We start from the raw sequence: 12,507 nt of genomic DNA, 5'->3' as shown, positions 1-12,507 counted from the left end.
CTCCTAGTGATTTGAGAAGTACTAAAATATAGGTAAGTTTAATTCTAGATATTACATGGACATTAATTTAGACTAAAGTTATAATATTGTGTAAATCAAGTTGTCATTATTTTATAGCTAGCCAGTATGGTTCAGATGATTTAAAATAGGGAATATTGGAAGGTCATAGTGGCAGGTGATGAAAGTTAATGTAATTTTTTATTTTGGACTGAATGAAAGAGTCTAGTAACATGAATCTGATGAATGCTTCATTAATCGGAATGGAAGGTTGCCAAAACTGAGGAATTTGACTAAAGTACTGAAAGATTTGAAGCTGTGGAGGGAGAAAGAACAATTAACATAACAACATGTTTTAAATGATGATGGGAGAGAAGAGACACTGAGGTCACTTGTTTGAGAAAATGACTTATTGATGGCTTGAGGTGGAAAAAATTAGAAATTAGCCTTTGTGCTAAGTAGTTTATATATTAGACTGATAGTAATGTTGCTAATCCTAAACTGGGGTATTTTGCTGACGTAATTGCTTGTCCCTGCTTCCATTGTGCATTATCTTTTCTCAGAATTACGGTTGGTAGTTATTTTTTTCTTTGGCATCTATTTGAATTAAAGATGGTCCCTTCTGGTTGACTTTTCTTTCTGAAATATTTTTGTTTTTTGCCTACCCTTTCAAGATGGTGGCTATTTTCCTTATGATTAAAGCTATGAAAGATTGGAGATTAGGTATGAAGTATTTCAATCATATAACATGCCTGGTGGAAAACAGATGCTACTTCATTTATCAGTGAGAAAAATAAGACAGGGTGACACTAAGTAAGAACATGGTGATTGGCTATGAACTCAGTCTAAGTTTTAAAACAATACAGTATTCATTGCCATCAAAGTGTGTGTGTGTGTGTGTGTGTGTGTGTGTGTGTGTGTGTGTAATAGAGAGAGAACCTTTTTAAAAACTATTTTGCAAGACAAGTCAGAAGGAAACTACTTGTATTATCTAAATTATAAATTGAGGTGTTTCAAAAAGGCTTATAAAAACATAGAAGCCTGGTGATGTTGCATGAATTCAGTTTTAGGGATCATATCATCTACTTCTGAATGAATTGATTTTGCTGTTAATGTTACTTTTCCTTGAATTTAAATCTTAAAGGGTTATCATGTCGCCTTTTCTTTTATACTTCTGCAACTAAATGATTTTGCCAAACAAAGTGGATTTTCTGTTAAGTTAATGTTATCATAATAATTTAAATTATTGCTTCTGGTAAACCAAGAAAAAACAATAGTTTACTCCTACCCACTCCAGGAAGGCAATCATTTAAGATCTTTAGGTCCTTCTACTTGGTGCTATTTTGATATGACTCTTTTATTTGTAGGAAAAAGCAGTTCTCTGAAGGCAGAGAGAACATCTGTTTTTATGCTGCAGCTCTGATGCTCATACTTTCAAGCTCTGACATTATTTAATATATTGATGTCATAGACTCTCAGGCAGAGGTCAGTTGCAAAATATAAAGTATGATCAGGAGTTCAGTGTATGAATGGTTTAGAGAAATAGGAAATTTATGTGTAGAGTCAGCATAATCCTCTGGAGCTTCTTTTATGATTCTCGACTGACAGATTTTCTATTTTGTATTTTTTTGTATATTTTCTCATTTATCATGGTCATTTAACTTAGAATTATCTTTTTAGTGTTTTTCAAATTCAAATATGAACTTGTGTCTTCTTCCCACTCCATGACCCATCAAGAATCCAACCCTCAGATTTTAACAAGTGTTTTTTTTGTACAAAATGCAAGTGTACAGTTTAATGAATAATTATAAAGTGAACATCTATGTAACCACCACCAAGGTCAAGATTGCAGAGTAATGCAGCACCCTAGAAGCACCCCCTTTTGTGGCTATTTCTGATCACAAACACTTCCCTTTGCAGGTATAACCACAAATCTGACTTTTATGGTAATCACTTTCTTGCTTTCCTTTGTAACATTATCACTACTGAATTCATCCTAAGCAAAATAATTTTGTGTGTTTTTGATCTTGATATAAACGTACGTGTATTTTATCATTTTTTCTTTTAATGGATTGTGACAGTTTACCTAGGACATGAATAGTCTCCAAATTAAAGTGAGAAAGTATGTATGTGCATTCTGGTACATGTTTTGGTCTATTACTCATTCTTTGTTGCTTAGGGTAAGCACAATTCTTCTTAAATAGTAGATATAGTAACTAATAAGTTGTCCTTGCATTTTTATCTGGTGTGCTGACCCTCTATTCTTTTAATATTTGAGGTTAAGTTTTGAATTTTATAAATTACAGATTTTAGTGGAGAGCATGTAGAAAGTACTCAATTCTCTATATCATGATAGCATTAATATCCATCATATATTCTTTTTACAATTAGAAAGAAATTGTGCTGAGTGCCAGATGTCAAAGTTCAATTATTAAATGTCACTCATTTTCAGAACTCTAGACAAGATTTTAATATATATTAAAATATTTTCATAGAGTCTAGATAACTTAATATCTTGCCAAGCAATGAAGTTTTTTAAAAATACAGACTATATGTAAATACCTAATTTAGAGATGAAGATTTTCAACCTTACTTTGTTCGCGTTAAGAATAATGCTGGATTTTTCTTAATAGTGTTGGGTGCCGGACTTTTGACCTGCTTGTCCTTGGTTTGGAAGTGGTCTAGTGCTGTTTATAGTTGTATAACTTTAGCACAAGTGGTTTCTATAGCTACTGTCCAGTACCAGATGGAGAATAGTGGGAAGCTTTGATAAGGGGAGCAGGATTTTTAAACAAAAGCCGGACATAGGTAATTACCCTGAAGCTGAACTGAGGCCCATTATATTCACCATTCATTTACATTTCATTTCACTCTGCTGATTACAGGAAAGAAAATCTACCCAGTTTTTCTCTTCCATCTCTTTGCCTTCTTCCTCTCACCTTCTTTAAGAATGTATATCATAGCTTTACTGTTTGATGAATCCAAAAGTCTTTGTTGACAAAATTAGATGAGCATCGCCAGTTTGGTGGTTTTCACTGTGATGACAGCATCATTGGTTTTCACTTATCATAGAATAAGTTTCTTAAGCCATTTGTATTCAAGTGTTTGCAATGAAACTGCTATTTTATATAAACTACTGTCACTTTGAGAATATAAACGACTTAAGGTTAATACTTGTGAGGTAAAAGAAATCATTATCTCATTATCAGGAACTGTCAGTAAGTAAAAGGACAACTTCAACCTGACCCATAATTAAAATAGAAACCATTTGGGTTTCTTCTGAATGTTTTTCAACTTCATCCCTAAAGTAACACCTTTCTGGGGAAAGTTTTTTGTTGTTGTTTTTAAACAGTAATTGTATAAATTGATGATTATCCTTAGGTGATTTCACTGAAGTTTGGGGGAATTTTATAAAAGTAACTCTTTTGGCAGTAAAGGGACACTGAGAGAGCATTTTGGCCTTAGTCAAATTGTGAGTAGTGAGTGGTGGATCCAGTTTGTAGTACATGATAGAGTGTGGGCAAGGATGTTGAGGAAATTCATACTCGATTACTCCTTTTTTCTCTGTAAAGGATGTAAGTTTTTGCTGAGAGAATAAACAAGTATTCATGTAAAGTCTTGAGGACAGGCAAAATTTTGCACAAGGTGCTATGAGAAATGAGCTAGTCTTTTAATGATTCTTACATTCATGTATTTTTCATATTTTGGTATGTTTTCTTTCCCTGGCTTGGTTATATGTTCCCTGAGGGGAAAGCCATGGTTTTCATCACTCAGCATGTGTTTATGGGACTATTTGTGTGAGGTGTTGAGACTAAACAGACTAATAAGGTATAGTTCTTATGCTTAGAGAAGTTGCACAGTGGGAAAAATGGTCGCCCGACCATTCCAACATACGATTCTATGGTGATCCATGCAAGGTGCCACACGAACACCAGAGAACACCTACCCAAGAAGATGGTGCTTGAGTCAAGAGAGGAAGCCAACATTTTAAGCAAAAGGTGCAGAAACTGAGCAAGGCTGTGGTCCATTCAGGGAATCTTAGACATTTTAGTACGACTGAAATATGAAGTGTTTGGGAGAGGAATGGTTGGAGATGAAGTGGAAAACCAAAGGGATGCCTGGTATTGAAGGTCTCTACATACCAGAGTTTCAAGTGTATCCTATTGGTGATGGCAAGCCCCTGAGCGATGTTAGTTAGGAGAATGGTACACATTTTGAGAAGGTCATCTGGGCTTTCATACACAGGCAGATTTGAGTCGTGGAAAGATAACCTGTGATACCACGTGGAGCCCCTGGCATAGTCATGCAAAGAAGATGAGGCTGTAAACTAAGAAAGGTAGGATTGGAGATTGTAGAGGAGATAATAGAATTGGAAGTTTTGGAGGAGGTAGGTGCGGCAGGACTTGATGACTGATTGAATAATTAGAGTGAGGGAGACAGGAGTTAAGGATAACTTTGAGAAATCTGGCTTGGGATAACTGAATGGATGGGAGTTTTGCATATATTGTTACTCTCTCCCCTCCCCCTGAAGGACATGGTGCAGTGTTGCTTTCCTGGGCTACTGCAGTAGTCAGTCTTCCAACTGGTTTCCTTGCTTCTCAATTTATCCTGTCATTGTATTTTCTATACAGTAGCCAAAGTACCTTTGAGAATGTAAATAAATAATGAAGTGCCTCTGCTTAAAAGTCATCAATGACTTTACCGAATTTAGGAGAAAATTCAAAATCCTTCAGATACCTTCAGTCCAGCCCGACCTGCTCTTGGCCTATCTCTCCAATTTCATTTTGTGCCATCTTCCCTTTTGTTTACCAAGCCTTGGCCACACTGGCCTATTTTCAATTCCCAGAATGATCTTACTTCTTGCTAGACTCAGAGTCTTCTCACATTGTGTTTCCTCTCTCGTTTTCCTAGGATGTTTTCTTATCCTCTCTTTCTGAAAACGAGTAAGTTTAATGCATCCTTTAGGTCTCAGACAGATGTCACTTCCTTAGGGAAGCCTTTTTTGTCCATTCTCTTCACTCCATCTAACTGTCTCTTTATATTTTTATGGTATCCCTTTCTTCCTAGTGTTTAGTCACATTTTGCAAGTATATGTTTGGGTATATATTGTTTAATGTCTGTCTCCCACTAGTTTATAAGCTCTGAATTCACAGACCTTGACTGTTTTGCTCACCACTCAATAAATATTTATGAAACGTTTATGTTCAGTGATTATTTTGGGTCCTTCTGGAATAAAAACAATCACATTGAACAGTATTGAAATCTTCCATTTGAAGGAAGAGTAGGAACAGATAGTTATGGTAAGCTAAAAGTTTTCTGTTTGAAAGTTCACTGAGTTTTTCTCATTATCCTGACATTGCTCTTCAAAAATCAGTGTTACAAAAACATTCTAATCGCACGGTGCGTAGGCTTCATTTCTCATGAGAAGCAAACCAAAAAAGCAGCTGAATCACCATACTGTGGAAAATTATAACAACTTTCCTCTGTTTAAGGAGGAGATCATAAAACATGGCAAATTTCTGGGAGAAGGCAGTAATTAGAAGGATAGTTTTACCTAAGTAGAGTTGTCAATGAAGAATTCTCTTGAGTAGTCTGTGATGCTCAGTTTGGGAAACACTCCTACATATTTATTTCTTACGGTATAATCCAGAGTGTCATTAATTCCATTTAAAGTGTCAGTTTCGAAAATGTTACTACAAAACATATAGTTTTGTTTCTTGAGAGTTTTTCCCCTTTAGTTTAAAATTTATTGTTTATAAGTGACTGAAGTACTTTCTTTTTCATGTCTTTTTTTTTTTTTTGATGATCTATTTTGATGTAGAGTTAGTTGTAAAAGTAATTAAAGAATAACTTGAATAGGGTCTAGTTTATGTACTCTCTCGTTTTCTAGAGAATAATTTGGAATTCTAGGGTGGACATAGATGACAATGATATTTTTTAGAGTCACCAAAGTGAATATGTATTTGTATATTTCCACATCATTCTTTTAAAAAAATGAAAATGTGTAAATAAATGCTGATGCTCCCTGAAGGAAAACAGCCATCCTGGTTGTGTTGGTGCCCTGTGACTCTAGATGTTTACAGCCATGAGGACTCACAAACAGTGAGGGAAGCAGAGTGTGTGCTCCTAACTATCAGTTGCATGGTCCCCTCTGTTTTAAACTATCTTTATCTACATCAGGAAACACTATAAAGAATTTATCTGCTTCAGCCAGCAGAGGGCAGTGTACACATAAAAGTCCACTACAGTTTGTAAGGCTTCCTTTGGTTTTTTTGGCAAGTGTGTTAAAATTCCTCGACTGGTTTATGTTTAGAATTAGTAGTACTGATAGGACAGGAAATTGGCTGGGTGGGACAATGGTTAAAGGGGTTTCTGTCTAAAAGTTTAGATCTGAAATATGTGTTACCGTAATGTTGAGATTTGGTGAGGAATGACCTCTGAATGTCAAACTCCGTTTTGGATGACTTACTTGTCTATCACGTGGCAAGTTAACTCTTTAATCATTGTTTTGATGTAATTTTTACTAAAAATAAAAGTGTGATGGAAAAAGCATGAGCTTTGAAGTCTGCATCTAGACCACAATTCTCGCAATGCTACTTACTAGCTGTGTGACTGGTGGTAGATTATTTAAACTCCTTCCGACTCTCTTATCTGCAAAATTTACATAATAGTCTGTGAAATATGCAGAAAAGTTAATAATGGACTTATATAAAACACATAGTTGTAAATATATCTTAGTTGCTTTCTTGAATCAGAACTTGTATATTGTCATATTTACAATTTCTGTTTGTCGTACAAGGTTAAGTGATAGTCCCGAAATTATATTTCCATTATGTAGCCATCTGTAGCCAGCACACATTTTACTATAGAAGCTCTTAATTTCTAGTCATAAAATAGATGATAAACAATAGACATTGTAACACTCAATATTTTATTCATATCTTTTTAACTACTACCATGTTCCAAAATTTAACCAGTAGTTATAAAATTTGGGAAAGGTGGTCTGTCAGCTTTCATTGCCATGGTTTTCTCTTGGCATTTTCTAATTCTTTGTGTGTTATTTTCCACGAAGTGTTTCTTGCTTACTAAAAATTGGCAGAACTCAAGTTCTGCCATGTCCTGGTAGATAGATTTGGAAGTGTTAGAGAAACCAGAAGTCAAATACCAGGACACGCTTCAGTTTATGAGGAACATCAAGGCTTGCGTTGCTTGAGGATAGTCTTGTCCTTTTAAGTAAACACTTTGTCCTTCAAGATACTGAGTTGAAAAAAAAATCGGCAGATATTCTTGCTTGAGGTGGGCACGGAATGCAAACAGAAAGAGTCATGAAAAGGTGATGAAAAATATGTAGAGTTGAATATCATCATCTCAAGTGTGAGCCCTGGTAAACTAAACTAAAGATAGGATGAAAGAGAAAGAGATGAGAGGAAAAAAATATTGAGTGTGTCACTTTCGTCAGCATTGAGGTAACATAAATTCTGAGTATTGCAAATAGTATATTTCATATGGACAAGGGTATATTCGCAGTTTGTGTCGTTATAGGTAGATGATATTTACATGTATGGTATATATGTAGTAATATGTGGTAGACCATAGATACACTGTTTCCTGTGCAACATTTTATTAACCATTCCTTTTCCACTTAGATGAAAATGGTAAGCAAAGTTCCTGGCGTGTCTGCTTACCCTGAAGCAGAACTTATGCTGCTAGGTAATAGAATGGCTCTTGCAGGATTCCTGGCTACACAAGGGATTTGGAGCTTTTGGGTTCTCCGGGAGTTTTTTTAATAAATGTCTTATTTCACAATCGGGGCAGTCTTATAGGAGGAGGTGTTCCAGCGTAGGACTCAAATACATACCTCACACTGACTCTTCTCTACTCCACAGAAGATACAGAAAATAGGATTTTTCCCCCCGAGAGGTTGCATTTCTAAGGTTAATAGTCTTTCCCATTTTCCTAGTAAGCATGTATATTTCTCTGCCGCTGGATCCCTGAAGCACTCAACACATAGTCTGTTAGGGGCTTATTTTGCTTTTTTTATTCCGAGGTCATCTTGAGGTCTAAACTATTCAGAGAAAGAATGTCATAGGTAGTATATGTTTTCTAGATAACCATTAATTATTATAGATTTTAATCATTACTTTGGGTTTTCCAGGTCTCTCACTTTATGTTCTCTGTTCTTTATCACCATTTGCACTATTTACATCCTCCTGGTCAAAGACAAGCTATTTTGTTGAGCTCTCTCTGGTCCACAAGGAAGCCTACCTCCTGTTGTACTTCAGCTATTATCTCTTGCTTCCTCCAGTGAGCTGCATATTCAGCAACTTAGGCTGCCTGGGCACAGGAGCAGCTGAGCCTGGGCCAGCCCCTGGCAGTCCCCGGCTCTCTTACCATGCCTCTGCCTCCTAAGCCTGCACACTGCAGTCACGTATTTCTGTCCTATTTTATCTTCCTCACCCTGCAGCTCCAGGACATTCCCTGAAGCAGTCCATAGTACATTTCTTTGCAGAGGTGATTTTGCATGGCCTAGAGGAGTCACAGGGTGAAGAGAGGACAGAGGGCAAAGTTGGGAAGGATCTCATTGCCTGACCGTGTGCTGATCCCTCTTGGACAGGAGAGCAAAGTGAGAGGACATTCAGCAAACTGATGTGCAATTGAATCTAACTTCCAAACTTGAAGGGAAAGCCTCAGAATTAGGGAAAGTTTGAACCCATTTGGATTTTAGCCATGAATGCCGGCATATTCGACTTGCATTTTAATAGGTTGGGTTTGGTCTCAGTGTGGAGAATAGGCTGGAGAGGGAGCCACTGAAGGTAGGGCAACTGGTCATTTAGGGAAAAAGCAAGGAATGATGGGAAGACGTTAACTACAGTACTGGAGTTCTGTGTGAAGAGAAGTGGACTTGAGGTATTTAGGATGCAGAATCTAAGATTTTAGGACTGACTGAAGTGAAAAGAAAAGGGAGAAGCATTTGACCCAGGTCTCTGATTTTGATGACTAGGTGGAGAATGATGGAGAGAGCTGTGAGGAGAAGTAGCAGGAGAGATGCAGCATCTAAACCTAGCTTTGCAATATAACCAAGTACAAACATTTCTTCCAGGATTGAATTAAGCTAATGTAGTTCAGGAAATGGACACGTTTTCTAGTGATCTTATTCGATATAGGGAGATGGCATGACCCTTCCTTTCATATGATTCTTCAGTCAGACTTGATAAAAGTTGCACAGTCTGAGGTTGCACGCTGAACACTGTTCTGTGTGGCTGCGGTCCCAGGTGCAGTCCTGAGACGCGGACCAAACTTCAGTCCTCTGCTGCGGTTGACTGTACTCCTAGGCTATTGGTATCCCTCAGGCATTCCTACGGCTCCTTAATCTCCTGGCATGAAAATTGTGTGTCATTAAAATATATCTTCTAGTTACTAGAACTAAGTTACTCGTACTTCTGATCCACCTTGTTCCTTTCTGGGCAGGCAGTTCAGCAGTCAAAGCCCTGGTCCATCACCTGTTTATTCCCAGAGATACTCCTGATTCTTGAGTTGGGGAAAAATTTAGTTCTTTTGGAGAAAACCTCATGTTGTAGTTAAGCGTATAGTCTCTGGGGGTCAAATATGCTGGTGTTCAAATGCTAGCTGTGTAGCACTTTCCAGCTGTTATCTTGGACCTGCACTCTAAGAAAATTCATCATCTATAATTGGTGATAATAGTGCACTTATCTCTTACAGCTGATTTGTTTGTATTAGTGCGTACATAAAGCATTTAGTATAGTTTTTGACCCATAATAAATACCCAGTAAATACTGCCTTTCATTTGGTGTTCTTTAATTGTATAGCTTACAGGTTGACCAGATAAAATTTATCTTTTCTCTTGTGGGAATTAAATAGCCTGAAGTTAATAACCATTGGCATGTTTTCATGTGTTAGCAAGAAGTTGGAGCTATAGTATACTTAGTGCCATAAAATTTAGTAGCCACCTATTTTTTTTCTATGATTCAGGAAATCTGGGCATATTTAATAATTTGACTTTTGTGTGATTTAAAAAACATTCTATGCCAGATAGTTTCTGAATAAACAAATCAGCCAACATAATGTTATTTTGGCTATACCTGGGCTTTTATTACTGTTAGAAATGAGGGAAAGGATTAAGATATACATCTCATAGGAATACAGAAAAATGTAAAAATATTTTGAGGGTTATTATATTCCATATATGTTTGTAGATACCATTTTGATACTGAAGCCAGGATAAAAAAATTAGGCTTCATATTTTCTCATCGTATCTCCATACTTATTCTCAAAACCACATTAATCCACATGCAATTGAATGTAAATTTAGAGATGTAAATGAGAAATGAGATTTTATTTATAATAAGATTCTTTTCCTTGGTTTGATATGGCTAGTGAAATTGAATGAGAGGTTGATGTTTCAATGTTTTTCTCTCAGTCTTCTAAGCTTGAAAATGTGATATTCTAAAGCAGATTGATATTTCCTCTTCCAAATGTCAGTCTGAGCACCGGTTCTTACCTGTCTCTGAAGTCTAAAAGTGCGGAAGTCATTTATTTGGCCTGTATCTTCATCAGCTGAGGTAACTTTAAGTTACCAGGTATAGTCTATTTCTTTAACTGAATGTGGATATAACCGCAAACAGTTTGATTTATCTGTATGATAGTATACAAATGCAATAATATGTTGTCATATACGTTTGGAGTGGAAGGTTCCTTGTTGAATAATTCTTACAGATGATTTCAGTTTGTGCTGAACTTGGAATCAGAAGATGCATGTGGTTGTCTTAACTTGTGTTGCCTGGGATGGTTCTCTTTGCCCTCTCTGGGCCTCTCTTTTCACAGTAAAGGTATTTGTCCTCTCTGTCCAGAGGATTGTGTGAATCAAATGAGGTGAAGTAAGTGAAAACACTTTGGATGCTTAACCTAGATACAGATACAAAGTGATATATTTTTAACTCAGGTAATAAAGAGAAAAAGATATGCACCAGAGAGTGACATTTTGCTTGAAGTAAATGAGTGCTTTGGTTACATGCTATAAACTAAAGAAAATAACTCAAAACTTTTTTTTTTTTTTTTTTTTTTGTACTTTCCAACGAACCAGAACCGGGACCAGTATTCACGTCTGCTAAGTGATCAGTTTCTGCCATACCAAGGTCATAATTCCTTCCGTGAGAAATATTTCAGTGGGGTAACAAAAAGAATTGCCAAGGAAGAAAAATCTAGCCAGGAGTGAAAATTAAGGTTTTGACAATGGAGAAAGAATAAAGATTTGATAGAAAAGACATCTGGATGTAAACTTGCGTGTATGATACAGAAAACATGTACTGTTTTAAATAATTTTATATAACAAAATAAATGCTACAAAGTAAATTGAACAGTTCTTTTAAAATTAGCTTTGTTTTATAGACTACTTTTGAACCTTATTTAATTTATATTTGTACTTTCAAGTATCATGGAAATTGAAAACAGTTATATTTTTGGTAATTAATTACAAAGGGAACTAGCATTGTTGACTTTTTAAACAAATATCTACCGGATATATTATAGGCAATTAATAGTGAATTTATTCATTTAGGTAGATTTGTTTCATTTGGTTTTTGATTGTAATTGATTTACATTGTCATTAATAAAGCTTACTCTGAGGATTCCTAAATTTGTGTAGTATTCAGTGCTTTTCAGGGGGAATGTGATGAAGGAAATGAGTTTTTTATTTACAAATGCCAGACAAGTAAGTAATAACAATGATAATGGTGATGATGAGAAAGGCTAGGACCTGACAACCTAAAAAGCTTCCAAACTCCTTGAGGCCTGTCCACATCTGAAGCTCGTCTGTACCTTGGATTTGCTCCTGCATTCCTAAACCTTGACTGTCGGTCAAGTTAACTACCCACAATTTTTGGTTTAGAAAGTAACTGATAGTTAAAAGCAGTAACAACAACACAAATCCTTGATGGTTTCCTAATGGTATTAAGCCTAATCAGAGCTCTTTGAAATAGAAGCTATATTTTTCTTGACGGAGAAACTTTGCTGAGTCCACATTATGTCCATCATGAAAATATCTTGTTTGAAAACCACCGCACCCATTACTTCAGGATGCTAATAGCTTTCCTGCTCTTGGTGGCCAAATGTACCTCAACAGGCGGCAGTAAACGAATCCCCTCCCTCTAACCAGAGCCTATTTTTATTTATGTCATTATCATTATCTTACTGTTACCACTGGCTTTTATTGACTCACAACTCGAATGCGCATGGTTTAGGACCTCCAAAAGACCGCCACTACCCAAGCAGAGAGAGAGGCCATCTGCCATCTGTAGTTCTCTCTCCTCTTGTCTTGCAGCTCTGAATTTTAGCAACATATCTCAAACATGTTAGTGATTGTTTGAGTTTCTGGATGTGATTTGTGCTGCACTGGAGACAATCTAAAAGTATTCAAGGGTTATTTATTTTCAGTATTTCTGTTATAAGCCATCTTATTTAAAATTGTTTTGAGGTTATAAGGGAATGAGTTTA

The 12,507-nt window shown here is 36.2% G+C and overlaps 1 protein-coding gene across 5 annotated transcripts in view; it reads left to right on the top strand.

Moving 5' to 3' along the window:
- TRMT11 (tRNA methyltransferase 11 homolog) overlaps positions 1–11,647 on the top strand; it is a 49,974-nt gene extending 38,327 nt beyond the window's left edge. For all 5 annotated transcript variants that reach the window (XM_081036047.1, XM_081036049.1, XM_081036048.1 and 2 more), the window contains one exon: positions 11,099–11,647. In XM_081036047.1, the coding sequence (XP_080892173.1) occupies positions 11,099–11,230 (132 nt within the window). In that variant the 3' untranslated portion in view covers positions 11,231–11,647. The remainder of the gene's footprint in view (positions 1–11,098) is intronic.
- The last annotated feature ends 860 nt before the right edge of the window (positions 11,648–12,507 follow it).

The sequence above is a fragment of the Rhinolophus hipposideros genome (genome assembly GCF_964194185.1).
Source record: "Rhinolophus hipposideros genome assembly, chromosome: 3".
NCBI lineage: Eukaryota > Metazoa > Chordata > Mammalia > Chiroptera > Rhinolophidae > Rhinolophus > Rhinolophus hipposideros.
Note: the sequence above shows the minus strand (reverse complement) of the source record. Positions and strands in the feature narration are given on the sequence as shown.